Raw genomic sequence first — 26,738 nt, forward strand, 5'->3', positions numbered from 1 at the left:
AGAACAATGCTTTTGCCTTTCCAGTGCTTTTAACAGGACTCCCTCCCTCCCATGAATTGGCCAAACTACATCTCTATCCCCAAACTTCACTTCTCATTTCTTCCCTGACACCAGCCAGAACTGTTTATCTAACTCTAACTTTGGTTCCTGAGCCTGGGGACCTGCATCAACACTACCAGCACCACGATCAGTCCCAGAGGAGATGGACCACGCAGGCATGACCAGGACCTGCTCTATGGAGCACCCAGCTAGGGGTACGGTTATAAGCAAGACAGACACGGTCCCAGTCACCTTTGCCAAGAAGAAGGGATCCAGTGAAGATTAGACGCATACTCAGTTCCTTTACTCTTTTTTTTTTTTTTTTTTAGACATAGTCTTGCTCTGTCACCCAGGCTGGAGTGCAGTGATGCAATCTCGGCTCACTACAACCTCTGCCTCCTGGGTTCAAGCGATTCTCGTGCCTCAGCCCTACCCAAGTAGCCGGGATCACAAGCAGGCACCACCATGCCCGGCTAATTTTTCTATTTTTAGTACAGACGGGGTTTCACCATGTTGGCCAGGCTGGTCATGAATTCCTGCCCGGCTCTGCCTCCCAAAGTGCTGGGACTACCAGCGTGAGCCACCGCGCCCAGCCTCTTTCCCCTTTCATACTCATAATCATCTCTGCCACCCTCGGCTATCGACTGCTTCAATACACTTCCACGGTGGCTTCTGGGCATTTTTCATAAACATGTGGCCGAGCTCAAGAGACAGCAAGAGAGGACAGGTACCCAGTTACAACTTTATGGCCTAACAAATGAAAAGATGTTCTACTCATGGAGAAGGAAATCTAAGTCCTAGAAGGTTCCAGCCAAGCCTATCTGCACTCAAGAATCCCCACCACTCTTAGACCAAGAACAAGAACCATTCCGTGCTTAAGGAGTTCCCCTCAGCAAGCCAGCCTACGCAGTGTGTGTGTGCGTGCATGCGTGTGGGCATGCGTGTTCGTGCCAGACCCACGGGGTCCTCCGGGAATATATATGGACAACAGAGGTGGGTTTCTGAACCCTGGTCAAAAGCCAGAGAGCAGACATGCTTGAAATGCTCTGTGCCACTGACTGCAAAGCCATAGATATTTTTCCTGCAGCCTCGATGAGCAAGGACTGTGTACACAGCTAACACACACGGGCATACAAATGCATAGAACAGTATTCACCAGCTGCCCTGGAACACCAAGAGAACATATGGCAAGAAAGAGAAAGTTCATGGCATGCATTCCCATCACCTAAATGCGCACTTGCAGGCATCCACAGAATGGTCAAAACCGCTGTCTTCTCTAAGAATCAGCCAGCAGGCCGAGTGCAGTGGCTCACGCCAGTAATTCCAGCACTTTGAGGGGCCAAGGCGGGCAAATCACCTGAGGTCAGGAGTTCGAGACCAGCCTGGCCAACATGGCGAAACCTGGTCTCTACTAAAAATACAAAAAATTAGCCGGGCATGGTGGTGCACACCTATAATACCAGCTACTCAGGAGGCTGAGGCAGGAGAATCGCTTGAACCTGGAAGGCGAAGGCTGCAGTGAGCCAAGATCCCACCATTGCACTCTAGCCTGGGAGACAAGAGCAAAACTCCATCTCAAAAAAAAAAAAAAAAAAAAGAATCAGCCAGCCCACCACACAAGGAAATTGCCTCCATCCCCTTTTCAGCCTGTCTGCATGCCAGTAGGACCCAAAACAACATCTGTATCTGAGCATCTTCCTAAAAGTCACGGGAGGCTGTGGAATGCCTCCAAAGGCGGAAGAAACAATGCTAACCATGGCTCCCAGGTGCACCTGGGAATACATGTGGTACCCAGGAGAGCCTGAATGCCAGCTCTCTCCAAACTTCACACTATGAAGGGCCTGTGGCTTCAGTGTGTCAAGAGCAACCCCACCCTGTGAATTAAAATATCCTGTTTCACAAAGAAAAAAAAAAAACTCAGTTTTCCTTTGCCAGTGAACCCTTCTGAACAATAAGCTTTCTCAACCCTCCCCAGGCCCAGAATTATCAGGCATTGCTTCCATTACCACAAGCTCACGGGTTTCCTCCCCTAGAAACTGAAGTATTCATTAGTACTGTGTATTTGTATTCCTCAGCCTGCCATGCCCCTCAGGGCATAGCCAGCCAGCCCACTGTTCCAGTGTCAGGGAAGCGGCCTCTGGTTCAGAACGCCCAGTGCCCAACTAACAGCTGAGCTCCTGCCACTCTACCATCTTTCAATCTCACTGCATAAAAAAAATAAATAAATAAAATAAAATAAAAAGATGTTGCCCTGGGCTGAATTGTGCCCCCCCAAATCCATGTATCAAAGCTCTAACCACCTATACTTTAGAAAGTGACTGTATTTAGAGATAGGGCCAGTAGAAAATCAATGCTTTAAACTGAAGATGGGCCAGGTGCCATGGTTAATGCCTGTAATCCCAACACTGTGGGAGTCCAAGGTAGGAGGACTGCTTGAGCCCAAGAGTTGAAAAGATGTCCAATCAAAATGGTGCTGGTTTTGTTGTTGTTTGTTTGTTTGTTTTGTTTTATTTTTTTGAGGCAGTGTCTCACTCTGTTGCCCAGGCTGGAGTGCAGTGGTGCGATCTCGGCTCACTGCAACCTCTGCCTCCTGGGTTCAAGCGATTCTCCTGCCTCAGCCTCCCAAGTAGCTGGGACTACAGGTGCGTGCCACCACGCCCAGCTAATTTTTTGTATTTTTAGTAGAGATGGGGTTTCACTGTGTTAACCAGGCTGGTCTCGATCTCCTGACTGCGTGATCCGCCCACCTTGGCCTCCCAAAGTGCTGGGATTACAGGCATGAGCCACCACACCCGGTCCCAAAATGGTGCTGTTTGTGTGGGCCTTGGTCCAATGTGGCTGGTGTCTTCATGGAAAGAGGAAAGCTGGGCACATAAAGAAACACCAGGGATGTGAGCACAAAGGCAAGACTGTGTGAGGACACGCAAGAAAGGTAGCCATCTGCAAGCCAAGTGGAGAGGCCTCAAAAGAAACCAACCCTGCTGGCACCTTAGCCTTGGATTCCAGCCTCCAGAGCTGTGAGAAAATAAATTTCTATTGTTTAAGCCAATCCTGTATGTAGTATTTTGCTATGGCAGCCCCAGCGAAATAATACAGATGTATAGACAGTGAAGCAAAAGGCCCGATTGCAGAACTGCCACCTTCTTTGGTCTGGGGCTGCCCAATCCACCCAACATGCCAGCCTCCTCAGATGGCACAATGGTGTCCCCACACTGGAAGGATCTGCTATTGCCACAGAGGCTCTCTACAGCCAGGCAGAAATTTCAACAATAGCTCAACCCCAGGATGCAGCATATAGCTTGAAGTAGAATTGCCCATCTGGAGCCTCAACAAAGTATAACAAAGCACAATCCTAAAAATGGGGCAAAGGGCTACTGTTCAGTGTCCCCTCGAAACAAGTCGGGCTTACTTGACAATATCAGGCTTATTGTAGAGACTCTCAGGTGGCTGCTGCTGAAGTTTGTCCTTTCTGTTTTCTGTGAGATATTCTTTTCATTTCTCCTTTTTAATTCCCTAAGATATTCTTTCGTGAACTAGAATCGGAATGCTAAAGATGAAAGAAATCTACGAGGAGAAATAAATACATGCAAACACGCCTCTGGGAGGAAAACTGCCTCTTGGAACATCTGTCACTTCTAAGACAGTTGTCATATTTGGTCTCTCAATAGCAGCTCCAGCCAGCCAAATATTGATACCAGTAAAAGTTGTGTACGTTTTTTTTTTTTGAGACAAAGTCTTGCTATGCCGCCCAAGCTGGAGTACAGCAGCGTGATCTCGGCTCACTGAAGCCTCCGCCTCTTAGGTTCAAGGGATTCTCCTGCCTTAGCCTCTCGAGTACCTGGGATTACAGACACGCAACACCATGCCCAGCTAATTTTTTTTTTTTTTTTTTTTTTTGTATTTTTGGTAGAGACAGGGTTTCACCATGTTGGCCAGGCTGGTCTTGAACTCCTGACCTCAACTGATCCACCCACCTCGGCCTCCCAAAATGCTGAGATTACAGGGATGAGCTACCGCGCCTGGCTAAAACTGGGTACATATTCAAAGTACACATGCACACTGTTCATTTAAGCTTCACTAGAGGCATCTTCTTTGCCATCACAATGAGAACTAAAATAAACTGAACATGGTTGAGGACTCAGATAAATGAAGGCAGGAGCTGAGAAGAGGGTGATCCCTGCCTGCCAGCTCCCCCTACCCTCCTGGAGCCCGTCTGGGGAGGACTGTTGGCCAAGTCCACGTGGAGGAGACAGCCTCAGGGTCACAGGCATCTATTACCTACTTGGGCAGCCTCCTCAAGATACTGAATACCAAGAGAGGCAGAGGAGGGGGAGAGGAGCACACATCTCCCAGGAAAAAGTCTGCCAAGATGCAAACCAAGCTGTGAAAAGCAAGCAGCAACAACATAGACAGTATGTTGCCATTTGTTTTTCAGAAAACATGAAACAAAATTCCATTTCCAGATGTACATGCAAACATATGTAAAAGCACAGAGCAGTCTATTCAACCACGGAGAGATGGCTGAGCAAATGAACTGGATGACAGAATGCTACACAGGTATTAAAATATCATCAATAAAAATCATGTCAAATTTAAAAATAACACAAAGAGAATGCACAGACTGATTCCAACTGTGTAAAAATGTATGCTTGCACATATACAAGAAAAGAACATCGAAATGGAGTCGGGGTTCCTACTGCTATAAAGTAGATTTAAAGTATACTCAAACAATACAAGCAAATTGGAAAAGTGTTTATATTTCAATAATTAAAAAACACAGTATCATTAGTTTTCTTTAAAAAAGGAAAAGGGGCTGGGCGTGGTGGCTCACGCCTGTATTTCCAGCATTTTGGGAGGCTGAGGCAGACACCTGCCTGCCTGAGGTCAGGAGTTTTGAGACCAGCCTGGCCAACATGCTGAAACTCCCTCTCCACTAAAAACACAAAAATTAGCCAAGTGCGGTGGCAGGTGCCTGTAATCCCAGCTACTCAAGAGGCTGAGGCAGGAGAACAACTTGAACCCGGGAGGCAGAGGTCACAATGAGCCAAGATTGAGCAACTGCACTCCAGCCTGGGCCACAGAGGGAGATCCACCTTGGAAGAGGGAGAGGAGAGGAGAGGAGAGGAGAGGAGAGGAGAGGGGAGGGGGGGGAGGGGAGGGGGAGGGGAGGGGGAGAGGGGAGGGGAGGGGAGAGGGAGGGGGGAGGGGAGAGGGAGGGGGGAGGGGAGAGGGAGGGGGGAGGGGAGAGGGAGGGGGGAGGGGAGAGGGAGGGGGGAGGGGAGGGGGAGGGGGGAGAGGAGGGGAGGAGGGGAGGGGGGAGGGGAAGGGAGGGGGAGGAGGGGAGGGGGGAGGGGAGGGGGAGGGGGAGGGGGAGGGGGGATGGGGAGGGGAGGGGGGAGGGGAGGGGGGAGGGGAGGGGGGAGGGGAGGGGGGAGGGGAGGGGAGGGGAGGGGAGGGGAGGGGAGGGGAGGAGGGGGGAGGGGAGGAGGGAGGGGAGGGGAGGGGAGGGGAGGGGAGGGGAGGGGAGGGGAGGGGAGGGGAGGGGAGAGGGAAGAGAGAAGAGAGAAGAGAGAAGAGAAGAGAAGAGAAAAGAGAAGAGAAGAGAAGAGGAGAGGAGAAAAGAGAATAGAGAAGAGAAGAGGAGAGGAGAAAAGAGAGAATAGAGAAGAGAGGAGAGAGAGAGGAGAGAAGAGAAGAGAGAAGAGAGAAGAGAGAAGAGGAGAGGGAGGGGGAGGCGGAGGGGGAGGGGGAGGGGGATGGGAGGGGAGGGGAGGGGAGGGGAGGGGAGGGGAGGGGAGGGGAGAGGAGAAGAGAAGAGAAGAGAAGAGAAGAGAAGAGAAGAGAAGAGAAGAGAAGAGAAGAGAAGAGAAGAGAAGAGAAGAGAAGAGAAAGGGAAAAGCCAGCTGTGGTGGCTCCCACTTGTAACACCAGCACTGTGGGAAGCTGAGGCGAGTAGATTACTTGAGGTCAGGAGTTCGAGACCAGCCATGGTGAAACCCCATCTCTACTAAAAATACAAAATTAGCCAGGCATGGTGGCATATGCCTGTAATCCCAGATACTTGGGAGGCTAAGGAAGGAGAATTGCTTGAACCCGGGAGGCAGAGGCTGCAGTGAGCCGGGATCGCACCATTGTACTCCAGCCTGGGCAACAAGAGCAAAACTACATCTCAAAAAAAAAAAAAAAAGAAAGAAAAGAAAAGAAAGAAAAGGAAGGGAAACACTAGAATGATACCTGCTAAACTGGTAACAATGTTTGACTGGTTGGTCTGGGGGAAAAGATTAAAGTAGGAGAAGGGTTTTCACATAAAATTTTTATAAAACTGTTTTATAATGAGATTTTTGTGTTGTACTGATGTGACACTAACATGACTAAAAATAAAGAATTGACCTTGGGGACACACACACTACCCTCCTCCCCACCCTACCCATCAACCCACCAGGAGAAAAATCGCTGTTTTAAACTGAAGGCGGGCCAGGTGTAGTAGCTCACACCTATAATCCCAACACTTAGAGGGGGAGGCCAAAGTAGGAGGATTGCTTGAGCTCAGGAGTTCAAGACTAGCCTGGGCAACATAGGGAGACCCCTGTCTCTACCAAAAAAAATTAAAAATTAGCCGGGCATGGTAGCACACGCCTGTGGTTCCAGCTATTCAGGAGGCTGAGGTGGGAGGATCACTTGATCCCGGGAGGTCAAGGCTACAGTAAGCCGCAATCATGCCACTGCACTCCAGCCTGGGCAACAGAGCAAGACCCTGTCTCAAATAATAACAATAATAAACCAAAGATGACAGTTTCCCACATACTGCTATCCCTTAACTTCACATAGAAGCACAACTGCAAAATCAGAAACATGTCAATGTCTCCAAACAGCTGTTCAATGTCCTGTCTGTTTCTGCCTAGAACCATCCTAAGGGGAGCATGGGCTCCAGCTGGCCCCGAAAGCATTTCCCATCATCCGACCCCTCACCAGCCTCCTCCCAGGCCCAGCAGGCTGCACCTTCCTTGTCCATCCCCTTTTTTTCTCCCCTTTCATTAAGACGCCATTTGGCAAAGTCTCTGTAAATCCCTGTCAGTTCATTTCCCATTAACAGTTACCACAGAGCTTGTCTACTTTATTCCCAGATAAATAATTGAAAATAAACACCCAGTTTGGAGAGGAACTTGATGCATCTGAAGTTAACAAAGCCACAATGGCTTCATCCTGACAGGCTCTTCTGAGTAATGCCCTTTCCATGAGCAATATTTTGCTTTGCCTCCAACAGAGGGAAAAATAAATCTGAAAGGCTGAAGGAACAGAAATAGAGTTAAAGAACACAGTCATGTGTTAACCATTCCCTTCCCACCAACCCAAGGGTGTGATGATGCCCTTCACATCCCGAACACATAACCAGGGTCAGTGGCTCTGACGCTCCCAGGCACTGGGGCCTGTGCCTGAATGGTCACGGGCAAGGGTCAAATCAGGGCACTGCTGCAGAATCCTTTGAGCCATATCACTGCCCCTTCCAGACTTCTGCATCTCCTTATTTCTCCAGGTAAAATAACACAGACACTGACTCACTTCCTTTCACCCCAACAAACTCCAAGCAGACATGTCCCCAGGGGATAGAAAGGAGACCCTGAGGTTTTCTGCAGACAGGCCCCCTACATCCTGGGGCCTGTCCCAAAGGGTGAGAGCCCCTTGGTCGGAACCGCAGCCAAAGCCTTTTGCTCTGCCTTCATTCTGCTCCTGGGGCCATCTGCTGAATGGTGGGGCTCCATCATCAGGGGAATGAATCAGGAACTGAAATGATCTGGGGCTGAATTTACCCACAAAACTTCCCACAGCCTCAAAAGCCACTGGTTCATAGATCCCAAGAAGAGCAAACATCCTGAACACAAATTCTAGCCCCATTCCTCCCCCGTTAGACTATAAACGCTGTGGGTGCTCAGTGGATGTTGGCCAACCGCAAGGACTCAAGATCAAAACCCATTAACTCCGACTCCACAGAGCATCTTCGATAGATCCAAGCTGCTGCCCTTTTCAGGTCTGGTGAGCAAATTAATAGTGAAACCAAAGGAAACCTTTGGCCAGCCTCAGAGTGAAGGTCAACAGACTGTTTCCAAGCACAACTCTTTCAACAACATTGGTATTCACTGACTGTAGCAATCATAAGTAATTCTCATCCACGTATGAGACCTTCTAAGACAAATTCCCCCTCTCACATCGACAGCAAGAATTCATTTCTTTTTAAATCTCCTAGAACAGATGTTTACTGTCAGGCTGATCTTTCTGCCAAGTAGTTAGGTTCTGGGCATTTGTGGTGATGATGTCCCTTTCTGAGTTCTTGCAACCCCTCCCCAGACATTCACCAGCTGCTCCCAAACCATTACTGATTCTATCCAGGGCTTCCCTCTGGGATCTCCTCCATATTCAAAGCATGTATTAGAACAAATATGAACCAAAAGGCTTAAAAAAAAAATACTGCTGCAGCCAGGCATGATGGCTCATGCCTATAATCCCAGCACTTTGGGAGGCTAAGGTGGGAGGATCACTGGAGGTCAGGAGTTCAAGACCAGCCTGGCCAACAGGGTGAAACCTCATCTCAACTAAAAATACAAAAATTAGCCAGGCATGGCAGCAGGCGCCTATAATCCCAGCTACTCAGGAGGCTGAGGCAGGAGAATCACTTGAACCCAGGGGGTGGAGGTTGCAGTGAGCCAAGATCACACCATTGCACTCCAGCCTGGGTGACAGAGTGAGACTCTGTCTCAAAAAAAAAAAAGAAAAAATTACTGCTGCATAGTACAAATTAGCCAATGACTGTTTACCCTGCCCAGGGAAAATCCCTACATTCAGACAGCTGACCAAATACATCTGATACCACCCCACCACCCCTACTCCCCAGTAACATAGTAAGACCCACAAGGATTGCAGAGTCCTTTCCAAGAGACCGTCTCGGAAGCCCAGTGGGTGCAGGAGAGGAGAGCAGAATGGGATCCAGCAGGGGCCGTGCAGAGCCGCTGAGCCAGATCTCTGCCTGCTGCTCAGGGGTTAAAGCCACTGGTCACCTGCCAGGGCAAGCAGAATACACTCCAACAACAAGTTCACACAAAACCAGGGTGGCCTTGAGATCAGAATATGGCAGCCTGCATTGAGGGCCGCTGGACGCCACTATCTCACAGACAGAGTCGGCAGCAAGGAAGCCAAATGTCCAGGGGACAGAGACAGACACGGTCACTCAATCTTTTTTTTTTTTTTTTTTTTTTTGGAGACAGGGTCTTGGTCTGTCACCCAGGCCAGAGTGCAGTGGCACCATCTCGGCTCACTACAATCTCCACCTCCCAGGTTCAAGCGATTCTCATTCCTCAGCCTCCCGAGTAACTGGGATTACAGGCACCTGCCACCATGCCTGGCTATTTTTTGTATTTTTAGTCGAGATGGAGTTTTACCATGTTGCCCAGGTTGGTCTCGAACTCCGGGCCTCAAGTGATCTGCCCGCCTCAGACTCCCAAAGAGCTGGGATTACAGGCGTGAGCCACTGCGCCCAGCCATGTCACTCAATCTTTTAACGATGAAAAATGACACATGGTCTTTAAGACACTAGTCTCCAATCTTTTTGGCACCAAGGACTTGTTTTGTGGGACCATTTTTCCACGGACGGGGGTCGGAGTAGGGGGTTTGGGATGAAACTGTTCCACCTCAGATCATCAGACATTAGTTAGATTCTCTTAAGGAGCACACAGCCTGGATCCCTCACATGCGCAGCTCGCAGCAGGGTTTGCGCTCCATTGAGAATCTAATGCCACCGCTGATCTGACAGGAGGCGGAGCTCAGAAGATAAAGCTCACTTGGCAGCTGGCTGCTCACCTCCTGCTGTGTGGCCCAGCTCCTAACAAGCCATAGACCAGTACCGGTACTCGGTCTGGGGGTTGGGGACCTCTGCTTGAAGACAGTATCATAGCCATCCAACATCACATTCAGCTGTCTGATCCAAAGGACAGTTCTTCTATAACTCAAGGAATCCATTTTTCATTAGCCCAGGGTCCAGAGGCATAGTTCCTGGGAATCATTATAGTTACAGAATCACCCATTGTTCCTTCTCTTTCTCCAGTTGGGAACTGAAGGAAAAAAGAAAGCAGGAAGGCAGGGAAGAGGACTTCAACATACCTACCTCCTGGGGTACATGACCGCTGACTCCGGTGAGTCTGACTTAATCCTGTCTCACTGTAATCCAGCAGGAGAAATGGACTTTGACCCATTTCTCTCCATAGAGTTCTCCCTGCACCACTTCCCTTTCTAGGGGAGCAGGGAACTCAGGCACCAGTTCAGGGGTGCTTCTGCCATCTCTAGAACTTGTCGGGCCCAGTCTCTGGTAAGGCTGTCACATGCTGTTATGATCTTGGACCCCTTTCCTCTACTGACAGTGGTGCATGCAGATGACAGGGCTTTAGCCAATGGCTTGCGGTTCCCAGCGCATGAGCTGGCCCCAGCTCTCTCGGCTCAGTGATCACAGCCACACGCCAGGCTGCGGTTTGCACGGTGCTTCTCTGTAAGCACATACCTGCTCATTCCCAAATCCAGCTCTCCAGCCCTATGTCAGTAAAAAAGCCTGAAATCTCTGGCTTATCCCCAATTCCAGTGCATTTTTACATTTTTAAAATTTTACTGTACAGTCCCTCGGGGGAGTTATCCTCAAATTAAAGGATGGAAAACTAGAGCTCAGGGATATACAATCAGTAAACAGCAGGTGTGAGCTCCAGCCCAGACCCCTGCTGCACAGAGCCCCGCCTCACCCTGCTGTCAGCCCTCATAATGTGATCCATGGTCGAAGGCCTAATGCTACAGGTTGGGGGGGTGGGACGGGGGTATCATCTCCCTGATGATGTCATACTCTCAATAAGAGCCAGCACCCTAGTGACGGTTCTAGGTCCCACCCAGCACCCAGTTCTAGGTCCTCTCATATATATACGGTGCCACTCAGCACATCAGCTGTACTCTATATTTTTAACGAAATGTGACATTCAAAATCCGAACTTAGTAAAATGTAAATAAGGGGGTAATTACCAAGACATTATTTTAAGAAAGAAATCACCAATCAATTCCTCTAATGCCTTGCTCTCTGTTTAAATACCACTGGCTACTTAACAGAGACATTAACAGGTATGTCAGGTTTGATCAGAAATAAATTCATTGCACAGAGCTGGTCGTATCCTGATACAACAGCTAAAAGTAGAGTGGTACTCACCAAGTGAGGCATCAGGAGGTCAGCCAAGTAGACAAAAGCCGCTCCAAGGGTGAAGCCAACAGCCACGGGGAAGAAGGCAAAGGCACCGAAGCCCCCAGAGGACGTGGCCATCTCAACTGCTGGGGCCAGAAGAGACCAATAGGAAGCTGCCAACATGACCTACAAAAACCACCAGAGATAAACGTTAAAGCAACTGCAGAAGGCCTTCCAGGCAGGACCTCAGTTGCTCTCTGTGGCCCAGACTGACCCCTACAATTTCATATGAGTTCAGTCTTTCGTCCCAGGTTGGGAGGTACTATCATAAACGAAAAAGTCATCCCCAGAATTCCTGGAGCTTACTATTGCAAGAACTCAATTTTAGGTAGGATAGAGCTGACCTTGGGAGGATGCAGTCCAGTTCGCCATCATCTAGCCTATAATTCAGGGGTTCTCAACCAGCAATGGTTTTGCCCTCCACAGGACATTTGGCAATGACTAGAGACATTTTTAGCTGTCACACTGGGAGGAGGGTAGGGGGAGGTTGCTACTGGCATCTAATGATTGAGGCCAAGCATGCTGGTAAACATCCTACAATGCACAGCACACCCCTGACAACAAAGAATTATCTGGCCCCAAATGTCAATGAGAATGCTGTTGAAAATTCCTATTCTTTTTTTTTTTTTTTTTTTTTTCTGAGACGGAGACTTTCTCTGTCGCCCAGGCTGGAATGCAGTGGCATAATCTTGGCTCACTGCAACCTCCGCCTCCCGGGTTCAAGTGATTTTCCTGCCTCAGCCTCCTGAGTAGCTGGGATTATAGGTGTGTGCCACCATACCCAGCTAATTTTCCTGTATTTCTTAGAGATGGGGGTTTTGCCACATTGGCCAGGCTGGTCTCGAACTCTTGATCTCAGGTGACCCACCCACCTCGGCCTCCCAAAGTGCTGGGATTAAAGGTGTGAGCCACCATGCCCAGCCCAAAAAATCCTCTTTTAATTAAATTCTTCCAAGACAAATTGCTCACTATTTCACGAGTTCCACTGTATGGTAACACAGGTCTAATTATTACAAAGTTCTTTCTTATGTTGAGCTGAAATCTGTCTCCTTTCCACTTTTACCTTTTAGCTGTGGTTTTGCTCCCTAGAACACCAAAAACTGTGTCCTTCCTGTGTGATATGTGACAGCCTCTGAAATATCTGAAGATAACCAGTAAGTCAATGTCACATTGGTCTCATCAATTATCTCTAAAAAGGACGAAGGGAACTAATATTTATTGATCACTTGGTATTTCCAAGGGCCAAGATTTACATTTGATATCTTATCTTTTCATCACAACCACCCCGGAGGCAGATGATGTTTTCTGTTGCGATTTGTAGATAAAGAAATTGGATCTTGAAATAATAAGGTAATTTGCTCACGGTCCTATAAGGCCAGCGGTCCCCAATCCTTTGGGCACCAGGGGCCAGTTTCGTGGAAGACCATTTTCCACGGACCAGGCAGTGTTTTTGGGATGAAACTGTTCCACCTCAGGTCATCGGGCATTAGAGTCTCATAAGGAGCTCACAACCTAGATCCGTGGCATGTACAGTTCACAATAGGGTTCACGTTCCTATGAGAATCTAATGTCGCCACTGGTCTGACAGGAGGCGGAGCTCCCGCGGTAATCCTCACTCATTTGTCCGCTGCTCACCTGCTGTGTGGCCTGGTTCCTAACAGGCCATGGATCAGCACCGGTCCATGGCCCGGGGGTTGGGGACCCCTGCCATAGGCAGTAAGTAGCAGATCCAGGGAAATGACCAAGCAGGACCATAACCAACTCAATGACAGGAGAAACATGAAGGAGAAGAAAAAAAAATTAGGCTGGTCTCAAATCTCAGCAAAGCCAATTCAACAAAAGGCTATCCAGCAGATGAGCTGGCACAGTGGTGCATGACTGCAGTCACTGGAGATGAGCTGGCACAGTGGTGCATGACTGTAGTCCTAGCTACTGGGGAGCCTTGAGCCCAGGAGTTCAAGGCCAGCCTGGGCAACATAGCGCGACTCTGTCTCTTAAAAATAAGAAGCTCTCCAGCACTGACCAAATTAAACACTCATCCATGGCTGTTTACTCTTAAAGATGCTATGACATCTTTTGGCTAGAGTACACCCACCACCCATCCTAAATATACAGTAGTCATCGCCGGCACAGAAAATGTTGAATGGGTTTCTAAAAATTACTTAATTATGCCTTGCCTTAAAAAATCATCTGCATCACCCATCTTCAAAATAACACTCAGAGTGACAGAACCAGGTATTACAACAGCAACAATAAAGAACAAATCCATGCATAAATCCATAAATTCCCTTCTTCCAGCTGTCAATCACACACAGTCACTTGCTCTGGGCCAAATTCTCCCAGCAAAAGTCTTAGTGCCACCCATGGAAACCTGCAAAAGCCTCCAAAACTCTAAGAATGAAAATGCCTCTGCTAAACAGGATGGGAGCTGAGGCTGATCAGTTCAACTCCATGAGCCGGGCTGTCAATAAAGACCATCAAAGGATATGTGAGGGCTCCCCTTCCCTGCTACAGCCTAATCCACCCCTTTTCCAGACTTTGTCTTACTAGCTTTAGAATTCAACAGCCCTCAGTAGCTGCCCTGCATGGTAAACTCCCCATCGAAGAGGACCTGCAACGAGACACAGAGATGGAAAGGTGCCCGTTCTTCTTTGTATTTTTTGAAACGGAGTCTCTGTCGCCCAGGCTGGAGTGCAGTGGTGCAATCTCGGTTCACTGCAACCTCTGCCTCCCAGGTTCAAGCAATTCTCCTGCCTTAGCCTCCCAAGTAGCTGGGATTACAGGCGTGTGCCACCACACCTGGCTAATTTTGTATTTTTAGTAGAGACAGCGTTTTGCCATGTTGGCCAGGCTGGTCTCGAACTTCTGACCTCAAGTGATCTGCCTACCTTGGCCTCCCAAAGTACTGGGATTACAGGCATGAGCCACTGCTACCGGCCCAATTCTTCTTTTTAAACCTGACCTGTGCAGCAGCTTCTCTGGTTCTCCCATACAGTCCCAACTTCAACAACTCTAAAACCACATGGCCCAGGTAAGCCCACTCATCTCATCCCCTAAATCCTCCCCACCCTCCACACTGTGATGAAAAAACATAACATCGCTGTCAGCATCACTTGAGAGACCTCACCAACCTCTCCTCTCATCTCCTTTTCAACCCCAGGTCCAAACTCTTCTGTCCACGTTTCCTTCCATCCCTCTGCATCACTGAGTACCAATCTTTTTTCTGCCCTTACACATGAGAAGCACATAATCCACAAGCTATTCAAGGAGCAGGAGCAGAAGAGAAGTGTCTCTCAAGGGAGGATGTGTTGGAATTTGGGATGCTTGCAATGCAAACGCATCCCAGCTGATTCAGGTAAGCCCCCTTCTTGAGAATCACTGCCCTTTATCTTTCCAGTCAAATTTAGGATCCAGCTGGATTTCCTTCATTTCTTTTCCTTGTCAGCCTCCCTGCCTCACACACAAACTGGAAAACCACCAAAGAACAATCGGGAAATTGAATAGGGTTGCCTGTCTAAAATGAGAAAAGCACCCAAAGCAAAATTCTTTTTGTTTTTTTTGTTTTTGTTTCAAGACAGAGTCTCGCTCTGTCACCCAGGCTGGAGTACAGCGGCGTGACCTGCAACCTCTATCTCCGCCTCCCAGGTACAAGAGATTCTTGTGCCTCAGCTTCCTAAGGAGCTGGGATTACAGACATGAGCCACCACGCCCAGCTAATTTTTGTATTTTTAGTAGAGACAGGGTTTCACCATGTTGGCTAGGCTGGCCTTGAACTCCTGGCCTCAAGTGATTGCCCACCTCAGCCTCCCAAAGTGCTGGGATTACAGGTGTGAGCCACCGCACCGGGCCAAAAAGTTATTTAAAGGGCGAGTGTGGTAGAAAAGACAACTGTATCCTAATGCCTAAAACCTGTGAATATTTCACCTTACAAGTAAAAAGGACTCTGCACATGGGATTAAATTAAGGACCTGGAGATGGGGAGATGATCCTGGCTTATTTGAGTGGGGCCAATGTAACCACAGGATCCTTACGAAGGAGTGAGAAGGGTCAGAGTCATGAGGTCAGGAGTTTGAGACCAGCCTGACCAGCATGGTGAAATCCTGTCTATACTAAAAATACAAAAATTAGCCGGGCATCGTGGCAGGCACCTGTAATCCCAGCTACTCAGGAGGCTGAGACAGGAGAATCGCTTGAACCCAGGAGGCAGAGGTTACAGCGAGCCAAGATTGCACCACTGCACTCCAGCCCGGGTGACAGAGTGACACTTCATCTCAAAAAAAAAAAAAAGAAGGGTCAGAATCAGAGAGAAAATATGATAACAAAAGCAGAAGCTATAGTCAGAAAGAGATTGGAAGATGCCATGCTGCTGGCTTGAGGATGAAGAAAAGGCCATCTGCTAGGGAAGGGAAGTGGCCCCAAGATGCTGAGAAGGCAGGGAAGCGCTTCTCCTCCAAATCCTCCAGGAGGAACACAGCCTTGCTGCCACCTTGACTTTGTCCCGGTTAAAATCACTATAGACTTCAGACCTCCAGTACTGTAAGATAATAAGTTTGCACTGTTTTAAGCCACTGCATTTGTGGTAGTTTGTTACATTAGCAATAGAAAATTAATACGGGCATATGTTACTTTTCTTAAACTTTATTTTTTAGAGCACTTTTAGATTGATAGCAAAATTGAGCGGAAAGTACCAAGAATTCTGACATATGCCTACCTGTCCCCACATACCCAAAACTTTCCCCACTATCAACATCACACCACAGTGGTACACTTGATACAACTGATGAACCCACACTGATATGGCATTAACACCAAAGGGCCATCATTTTTTTGTTTTGTTTTTTGTTTTTTTTGTTTTGTTTGTTTGTTTTGAGACAGGGTCTCACTCTGTCACCCAGGCTGGAGTGCAGTGGTGTAATCTCAGCTCACTGCAACCTCTGCCTCCCGTGTTCAAGTAATTCTCTTGCCTCAGCCTCCCAAGCAGCTGGGATTACAGGTGCCCGCCATGCCACCCAGCTCATTTTTGTACTTTTAGTAGAGACGAGATTTCACCACACTGGTCAGGCTGGTCTGGAACTCCTGACCTTAGGAGACCCACCTGCCTCGGCCTTTCAAGGTGCTAGGATTACAGGCGTGAGCCACCACGCCCAGCCAGTCCATAGTTTCCATTAGGGTCCACTCTTGATGCTATACATTCCATGGATTTTGACACATATATAATATCATGTATCCATCATTACTGTATCATATACTTTCACTGCCCTAAAAAGTCCCTGTGCTCCACCTATTCATCCCTCCTTCCCCGCTAATCCCTGGAAATCCGTTTTCGCTGTCTCTATAGTTTTGCCTTTTCCAGAATGTCCTACAGTTGAAATCACACAGCACAGAACCTTTTCAGATTGGCTTCTTTCACTTGGTAACACGCATTTAAGATTCCTCCATGTCTTCTCATGACTTGATAAAGCATTTCCTTTTAGCACTGGATAATAAGGACTTTTTGGTTGCTTCTGAGTTTTGTCAATTATGAATAAAGTGGCTATAAACACCCGTGTGCAGGTATTGGTGTGGACTGGAAGTTTTCCATTCATTTCAGTAAATAAGTGCCAAGGAGTGGAATTGTTGGATCCTATGATAAGCATCACTTTTTAAATAATCCCCCAACACAGGTGGGGAGGTGAAACTCTCAACATCAGCAATGCTCCTTTATATGTTAGGCATTTTTAAATCTGGGTGTAGTGACATATGAACTAGCTGGTGCAGAAATAGAAAGCAGGGTATCTGATTACCTCTCAATTACCCCTAAGAAGCGGGCTTGGAACGGGCAGGCCACAGAGGAGAAGGTGCTGAGCACCAGGCCCAAGACTTCAGGGAATACTCTTGCCAGCCAGTCCCTTCATAGCCCCAGATGGTAGAGAGCAAAAGTCCTTCTGCAGCTCTGACCCTGCCTGTAAAGGCAAACAAGTGGGCTAACAGGGCCATCCCTGATGACACGAGGTATAACTATAAGAAGCTGATGGTTGGCACCTTCCTTTTCCTCACCTTTGTCTATAAAAGGAATCCATAATCAGCTTCAACACACATGGCAGGGGCCTCGCTGTACCCACAAAGTCTTTTTTGCCTCTTTATTCCTGAAATGAAAATGAAAAGCCCAACCAATCGAATGAAGCCGGGGGAAGGTTTGGGTGGGGCCCATCTTCCAAGTTAAATGTTGCTAAGACCAAAGCAGCCCAATTTCTTTCGCTAAATAATGAACGAAGCTCAAGGATGAGTATTTCAATAGCAAAAGAAAACTCCTGGCAGGGCGCGGTGCCTTACGCCTGTAATCCAAGCACTTTGGGAGGCCAAGGCAGGCGGATCACCTGAGGTTAGGAATTCAAGACCAGCCTGGCCAACATGGCGAAACCCCGTCTCTACTAAAAAACACAAAAATTAGCTGGGCATGGTGGCCCATGCCCATAATCCCAGCTACTCGGGAGGCTGAGACATGAGAATCACTTCAACCTGGGAGGCGGAGGTTGCAGTGAGCTGAGATCACATCATGGCACTACAGCCTGGGTGACAGAATGAGAAACTGTCTCAAAAACAAACAAACAAACAAAAAACTCTGCAAAAGGGCTAAGGAGGAAATAAAAAAACAAAAGAGAATGGGTTGAAAGTCTAACTTCAGTCTTTGGCTGGTTTGGTAGGTCTACCACAGGGCTCAGAAGTCTTAATGTTGAACAAAGTGATTCCCAGGCAAGGTGATATTGAAGAAGCTGAGTATAGGCCGGGTGCGGTGGCTCACGCCTGTAATACTAGCACTTTGGGAAGCCTAGGCAGGTGGATCACCTGAGGTCAGGAGTTCAAGACCAGCCTGACCAACATGGTGAAATCCTGTCTCTACTAAAAATAAAAAAAATTAAATTAAATTAAAAAATAGCCAGGCATGGTGGTGGGTGCCTGTAATCCCAGCTATTCAGGAGGCTGAGGCAGGAGAATCACTTGAACCCGGGAGGCGGAGGTTGCAGTGAGCCGGGATCGAGCCACTGCACTCTAGCCTCGGCAACAGAGCAAGACTCTGAAAAAAAAAAAGAAAGAGAGAGAGAGACAAAAAAAGAAAAGAAAAGAAAGACAAGAAAAGAAGGAGGGAGGGAGGGAGGGGGAGGGGGAGGGAGGAAGGGAAGGAAGGACAGGAGTTGAGGTTGAGACTGTCCTGCCCAACTGTTAGGGACCCTATTTGTACTGCTGCCCCTGGTCGTTGCTGAACTCTTCTGCTCCCTCACCTTGGCCTGAGCAGCTCCATCTGTGACAGCACCAAAACACCAAGACCCATCTCCCGTGCCCTGTCTTCCGAACACCCTCAACTCTTTGCCCAAGTCCATATTTATCATGGGAAAATGCAGGACTCAGAATCAAGTCTGAGTTTGAATCTTGGCTCAGCCACTTACTGGTTAGGTAGCCCCAGTCAAGTAACCTAAGCTCTCTGAAGCTCAGTTTTGTCACCTGAAAATGGTACATTTCACAGGGTTGTCCTAAGAATCCTGAGAGTCAATGCAAATACCACCCCAACCCGGTTGCCAGCAGGAAACATGCAACGGGTCAGTGCTGTTTTGGATTCATCCCTCTCTCCGTGTGCCTTCTGCAGACATCCTCTCTTCCTCCAACCATCTTGCCCTATACCCCACTTCTAAGGGGGCTCTTTTCCATCACACTAGATTCACCACTCGTGTCCATGTCCTCCAGAACGTTGCACATGCCCAGGAGAAGGCTGTGCAATCTCTGTACCTGGCACCCCCATCAGAGTAGTCCTGGACAGGGCGACTATTCAACATTTGTTGCCTAAATGCATTCTCTGTCATCCTTACTAATGAAGGGAAGCAACGGGGGTGGAGAAATCAGAACGCATGATCAGGAAGTGATTCAACACGCATTTTTTGGTCTAATGCCTAATTTTTACAGTAATTTTTAGCTTCCAAATTAAGTATTATATAGACTCATACTCAAATGCCTTCAGTCCTTTCACAAACATGGGGTGAGTAATTGTTTAAAATAATTGAGATTTTCATGGGTGTGGAAAGGTGTCAACGTAGAATTTTCGAAGCTTCACAGATAATCTATTGAAGAGTCTACTGATAGAATCACAGACTCACTTAGAGTCAAAGGGGACTTTAGGAGACCACTTAATCTAGAAACCTCACTTAACAGAAGAAAAAGCTGACACCAAAGAGAGTCAGTGGCTTTCCCAAAGCCCCAGAGCAAGCTGGTCTGTTCCAAGTTGACTGCGCCACCTTCTATCCCTACTTGACGACTCAGAATCTTGTAAGAAATTCTGCGAGCTACAGAGTAAAGACCAGGTTTAAGTTACTGCCTCCCCCATTAGCAGGGAAGGAATCCCAAAGCCGAAGTCCAAGATGAATCAGCATCAGCAATAACTGAATGCAATCGATCCCATAGCATCCCCCAATATTGTGATAGAAACTACGCCAAGAAAACCCAGCACTAGAAAATTTTTGGCCACTAATGAACAGGGCTAATAATCCTGTTAAATACTTGCTTCACAAAGATAAATCAAACCTCACAAACTTAAACCCTTTAATATCGTATGACTTCCTTAGAAGTAGGTAGAGAAACAAGCTATTTTGTAAGTCACACTATAATCCCCTCCCAGCAGCATAGCTAAAGTTGGGGATTTCAAAACAAAACGTACAGATGTTATACTTTTGGTCTAGGTCTCTGAATAAAAGGTATGCCTTCCTCTACTGTAAATTATACTTTAAAATAGGAACAGTGTAAAAGCAGTATGTATCCTGACTGGTATCTGAGAACAGAAGAAGGACATTGGTGGGGAAACTGGTGACATCCAAATAAAGTCTGGAGTTTAGGGAAGAGTAACAAACAAATGTTAATTCTTAGCTTGACAAATGTGTCATGATTATTTATGTAAGACGTTCACATTGGGGGAAACCAGATGAAGGGCACTATTCAGAAACTCCCTGTACTATTTTTGCAACATTTCTGAAAATCTAAAATACTTTCAAAATAAAGAGCTTATTAACAGTTAATGATTATAACATGCCTGGGCACAGTGGCTCATGCCTGAAATCCCAGCACTTTGGGAGGCTGAGGTGGGCAGATCACTTGAGGTCAAGAGTTTGACACCAGCCTGGTCAATATGGTGAAACCCCATCTCTACTAAATATACAAAAATTAGCCAGGTGTGGTGATGCATGCCTGTAGTCCCAGCTGCTCAGAAGGCTGAGGTGGAAGAATCACTTAAACCCAGGAGGCAGAGATTGCAGTAAGACAAAATCACACCACTGTACTCCGGCCTGGGCAACAGAGTCAGACTCTGTCTCAAAGAAAAAAAAAAAAAAAGCAGTATTCACAACACCACTTACTCGGTATATCAAATCAGAGAATAATTCCCCTCTAAATCTAATTTTCCTACACTAATGTGAAATTCCTAGTACACTTTGGAATATCACAAAATGTACATTGCAGGGCTTCTAGTTAAACACGGCCAATGGACCACAAGCTCCCAAATTTTCACTGGAGTAAAGGTACAGGGATATGAAGGATCCAAAGGCCAAACTCAGAAGGAAAGGAAGAGGACATGGCAGCCACATTTTGGAAGCTTGAAGAGAGGACCAGGTAATCCCTGACAGATGCTCAAGAAGGCTGCCATCTGGGGCTGGAGGAAGAGACTAGAAGGAAGGTGCTTCACCCCACAGAATAGCCATGGAGCCTTTGACAATGAGAGTGCAGATGGGCCTAAAAGAGACCTGATGGAAGCCTGGGTAAGAAGCAAGTAAACCCCAGATTCCTCCTGGACCCCAGGCAGCCAGGCAACTGTCCCACCAGACATTGCAAGCTGAAAACAGGAGAAAAAGTAATAGTTTATGTCCTGGAATGGGGGCACCCAGCATCTTCCCACATCTTCACCCTGATTTCACAATGAAAATCCAATGGGAGTAAAGAATCCTATGTACAAAAACTCAATTTTCAGAAATGTTTCTGCATGATAACCTTAACACCCACCTGGACTGTGCATTTGTGGAAGGCTCGTAAATCACAGCCTTAACAGCAGAAGGCTGAAAGGGACTGGAGAAAACATTTAAAATCACCAGATATTTACAAGCTCTTCTTCATAGTCCCTGAGAACAAAATCGCTATTTCCCTTCTGTAGTTCTCAAAACCTAGAAAGGCTCATAATCTGATCCCTTTTCTCAAAATATCATGCAAACTGCCCCAGGGATCTGTACTTTATAAGGCTATTAATTTCCCTCTGGTGTCAGCGGTACCAGCATAGAATAATTAAAAAAAAAAAACATCATCTTAATACCCAGCCCACATTAGGCAAACCTTTCCATTTCTATGTAAGTGTTGATTTTGAAAGAATTTAAGCTCTGGCAATAGAAATGAATATGTGAAGAGTTCCTTAAGGGATACATCAGAATATTCCGGCATGATGGGTACAGTTGAGCATTTCCTTTATTATAGAAGTGACAGTTTAAATACTGAAAGAAAACCCAAGTCACAAAACAAAATTTTTCTCATAATAAATAGGGGAAAGAAAATTACTACACATAGCTCACTTACAATGCACTGAATGTGTCAACTCTTCACACCTCTAAAAAGGTACACAGAGGTAGAACAGGAAGATACAGTTCAAAAGAACAGCACCCAACTCAGTGCCTGCTACGGAGCAGGTCCTCCTTCATGTTTGTTGAACCAAAGGAACACGGACTCTAATCTCAAGGAGGTTACTGTGTACTTAAGGAGGACACACAAACTTGCAATCCATGTAAGTCAAAGCAATAATCAGAAAGAGGCTGGACATGGTAGCTCACGCCTGTAATCCCAGTATTTTGGGAAGCCGAGGCAGGCAGATCGCCTGAGGTCAGGAGTTCGAGATCAGCATGGCCAACGTGGTGAAACCCCATCTCTACTAAAAATACAAAAATTAGCTGAGCATGGTGGCGGGCGCCTGTAATCCCAGCTACTTGGGAGGCTGAGGCAGTAAGAATTGCTTGAACCTGGGAGGCAGAGGTTGCAGTGAGCCAAGAACACGCTATTACACTCCAGCCTGGGCAACAAGAGTGAAACTCCATCTCAAAATGAATAATAATAATAATAATAATTACTCAAAGTACAGAAGCCAAGTGTTGTCTCCAAGTTCTGTCTCCAAATCAGATATAAAATTAACAGTTAAAAGTCAATCAGCAAGTCCCTAAGCAGAGACTGTTACACGGCCAACACTGTGCCAGACTCCTGGGGGTTGCAAGAGAGGAAGAAAGAGCTAGTGTGGATCTGGGCCCTGCCTGCAGAAGCTGGCTCTGGACTATAATAAGAGAGGCTACAGAAGACATATGACACGATAAATTAAGGGAGTCTGCAGTCATGCCAAGAAAGGGGATACCAATGTTGTTTCGAAATTAAAAAAGCAGAACATCAAAGAACAGGGAGGGGCTCTGGAAGGCTGGACACAATTTGGAAAGGAAAAGAGGATGGGACCTTTCTAGCTGGGAAGCGCAGAGTGGGCAGAGTCTGGAGGCAAGTACACAGAAGCTTATGTTGTGGAGTCTACAAGGCTAAAGAAGGCAGGGAGGAGTTTACAACCAGACATTTGGGTATAATGATGAAACCAGGCAGAATGGTTTGGACTTCACACAATGGGTGGCTTGTTTCCAACTCTGGTTGTACTGTAAAATCAACCTGGAGTTTTCAAGCTACAGATGCCAGCTCCCCTCCACAACCTACAGAAACAGATTCGCCAGGGCAGGGGCATGGACACTGTGTTTTAAAGCCGCACACGTGACGCTGCAGCAGCTTAGCCAGCATGGAGCAGGTCAGTATTAAGTACCCACTGTCTTTGGCAGGGTAACGGAGGCATTTTGGAAGGGTAACTTGGCATCAGCAAGCAGAATTGATTCAAGTGGGGAGATGGGACACCAACATCCAGCTGTTGGGCTCTGGACATAATCCAGATGTGACACAGGGCAGGAGACCAGACAGCAGACAGAGAAACTTGGAAGAAGGAAGCAATCTGCAGGTAACCCTCCAGAATGAGGCTGCCCATGTCTGTTCAATATCAAGTCAGTCAGTCAGAAACCCATGAGCGGCCACATGAATTTTGCATTGAGTCAGCCTTAAATTTGGCAGTCAGTTATTAATCATGACTCAGTATGAATCAAATCCATATGGGGGCTATATCTATACCTAATTTGCTTTTATCAAGAAGCCTTCATAATATACCAGCTTTACATAATTTTACAGAATTAAACCCAACGGCTCAAAATTACAATCAATTACATTCAGCTTCAATTACAGTTATTAATTAACGTAGATGGGCTTGAATGACTTGACTCTTCTTAGCTACGCCTACCCAGTGATAACGAGGGCAGGAGCTTGGCTCACAATCTCCAAACTAGGAAAAAGTACTTTTGCTTAAATAAGAAAAAAAAAAACTACCATATGACCCAGTCATTCCTCTCCTTGTTCCCCAAGAGAAATGAAAACATGCGTCCACACAAAGACTTACACAAGAATGTTCACAGCAGCTTTATTCACAGTAACCCCAAATTGGAAATAACCCAAATGTCCATCAACAGGAGAATGAATAAACACATTGTAGTATATTTATGAAATGAAATAATCCTTAGCAATAAAAGGGAACAAACTACTATCATGCCGACATTGGATGAATCTCAAAATCATTACACTGAGTGAAAGAAGACAAACAACAAAAAATATATAGATACTATACGATTCCATTTAAGCACAAGGGTATGCAAAACTACTCTGTGGTTAGAAGTCATTAGTTGGTGGCTGGGAGGGAGCCTGACTTAGGGACTAGGAGCTCTTTCAGGGATGTTAGAAATGTTCTCTATCTCAGCTGGACATGGTGGCTCACGCCTGTAATTTCAGCAATTTGGGAGGCCGAGGCAGGTGGATCACTTGAGGCCAGGAGTTCAAGACCAGCCTGGCCAATGTGGTAAAACCTCGCCTCTACAAAAAATACAAAAATTAGCTGGGGATGGTGGTGGGTAACTGTAATCCCAGCTACTCAGGAGGAGGCTGAGGCAGGAGAATCACTTGAACCCGGGAGGTGGAGGTTGCAGTGAGCCGAAATAACGCCACCGCACTCCAGCCTGGGTGATAGAGCAAGACTCTGTCTCAGAAAAAAAAAAAAAAAAAGAAAAGAAATGTTCTCTCATTTTGGGTGGTGGTTATACAGATACACACCATTGACCAAACTCATTGGGCTGACACTTTAAGATCTGGGCATATTGTATATATATTAGATCTGGTTTTTAAGTCTCAAAAAGGCTACCTGCTCCCCAGATTCTGATAAGCCACATTTGCTACACAGACAGCATGTTGGGTATCCAGGTTCTGGGGTCTATCCTAAAATGGTCTCTCTAGGGTAGCCTTGGGTACAGTCACTAAGTACCTGACAAGGCCCAGGCCCATCCTCAAACTCTAAGTACCACCAGTGTTAAACAAGCATGGAAGTCATACCCAAAGGGACCTCCCAGCATCCATTCTCAGTGACCATAGGTCCCCCAGGTGAAGTCCTAGACAGTAATAAGTTCCATAAAGCAAAGACAACCATCCAAGACATACTTAGGCTTCAAATTCATTGATCAGTCACCTAATTTTACCTCCAGTGCCATGAAAACAGAGCTAAAAAAAAAAAAAAAAAAAAAAAAAAAAAAAGCCACCATGCCCAGTCCTGCTCCAAAACTAAGCTCCTATTTTTCTTTTTTTTCCAAGTGCAACTCAGCTCAGCCAACATTTACTAAGCAACTAACATGAGGCCCAGCTGGACTGGAGCTCCCATTGGCAATGATCTCATCTACACCTAATGTAAGACTGCTGTGCTCCAATCTAATAACGCTTAGGCTTTTTTGAGTTCATTGTTCCTCTTCTACAAACCCATTACTCTGAATAATAGAAATGGCAAGTATACTAATTACTTTGGTCCTTTCAAGGCAGATCCAGACCAGCCAGATGAGAGACACTCCCGGAATCCTTTAGCTCGCCAAAATTGTTAACTCCATGCAGACTTAAAAATCAACAACAACAACAACAACAACAAAAATACAGGGTGATGTGGGGCATCCTTATTAAACCTTTTCACCAGTTGGTCATCAAGAGAGTGAGAACATGTTGCCCCAAGCTGCCTCCCGTGGCACTCAGCCACCAACCCATCAGCACTCTCTCAGATCAGGTCTGTTGATGGACATTGCACCAGCTGCTCAAGCCTCCCCAACCCCAACATCACCACTCACTCACACTGCTCCAATCTGTCCCAGATCTAGCTGCTAAGAAAGCAGCCCCTGCCTATATTTGAAGGAGAAGAGAACACTCGGCAGTCTGGCTCCATTGATGGAAAACTCAAAGATCTATAAGAGAGGAGCTTCTCCCCCTTCGCTCATCTCCCCCAAGATGGAGATGACAAACCACCCACCTGATAGATTCGTTCCTCTTTCTTGGCTCAAAGGAGCCATCAGGCTTGGGGGGCAGATCTTCAAGGTCAAGGGAAAGGAAAGATGCTCCTCTTTGTTCTAAATAATATTACATTTCATTCCATCACTCATGAAAATACAGGTTCTGAAAGTGTATTCTGTCCTAACTCACCAGAGGGATGCAGCAGTCTCCCATGGGTATGGTGGCCATGATTCCTGGGAGATGGAAGGCAGGAGGTAAGGAGTGATGGGGCAGAATCCCAAAGGAGAACTGGATGTCTTACGAAAAAGCCCCCTCCTAGGACTGCCCGATATAGCAAATAAAAATACAGGATGAACAGTTACATGATAATTTCAGATAAAGAATAAATACTTTTTTCAGTATAAGCATGTCCCCAGTACTACGTGTTTTTCCTGGCTATACTACCCCCACCAGTAATTATCGTCATCTTCTCTCTCTGCCTCTGTCTCTGTCTCTCTTTCTCTCTCTAAGGCAGGTAATACAGGCCTAGCACGGTGACTCACACCTGTAATCCCAGCACTTCAGAAGGCTGAAGTGGGCAGATCCCTTGAGCCCAGGAGTTCAAGACCAGCGCCTGGGCGAAACCCCATCTCTACTAAAAGGCAAAAGTTAGCCGGGCGTGGTGGCGCATGTCCATAGTCCCAGCTACTTGGGAGGCTGAAGTGAGCATCCCTCCTGGGGCATCGCTTGAGCCCAGGAGGTTGAGGCTGCAATGAGCTGTAATTTCACCACTGCACTCCAGCCTGAGCAACAGAGTGTGACCCAGTTTCAAAAAAACAAAAATAAAAAATACAAAAAAGAAAGGTAATGTAGCCTAATAGAAAAAAGAACCACCTCCTATCAGTCAGACTACCTGGATTCAAATCCAAGCTCCACCATTTACCAGCTGGGGGATGTTGGGTAAGAGATTAACCTCTCTGGAGCTACTATTTATTCCTATGTAAAATGGAAATAATAATAGAAATAGTAA

The 26,738-nt window shown here is 46.8% G+C and overlaps 1 protein-coding gene across 9 annotated transcripts in view; it reads right to left on the reverse strand.

Annotated features, from left to right (window-relative positions):
* The window catches only part of SLC39A11 (solute carrier family 39 member 11), a 569,718-nt gene that overhangs the window by 394,107 nt on the left and 148,873 nt on the right, over window positions 1-26,738 (reverse strand). For all 9 annotated transcript variants that reach the window (XM_054459871.2, XM_063655393.1, XM_054459872.2 and 6 more), the window contains one exon: window positions 11,267-11,425. In XM_054459871.2, the coding sequence (XP_054315846.2) occupies window positions 11,267-11,425 (159 nt within the window). The remainder of the gene's footprint in view (window positions 1-11,266; window positions 11,426-26,738) is intronic.

The sequence above is a fragment of the Pongo pygmaeus genome, chromosome 19, assembly GCF_028885625.2.
Source record: "Pongo pygmaeus isolate AG05252 chromosome 19, NHGRI_mPonPyg2-v2.0_pri, whole genome shotgun sequence".
NCBI classification, from domain to species: Eukaryota; Metazoa; Chordata; class Mammalia; order Primates; family Hominidae; genus Pongo; species Pongo pygmaeus.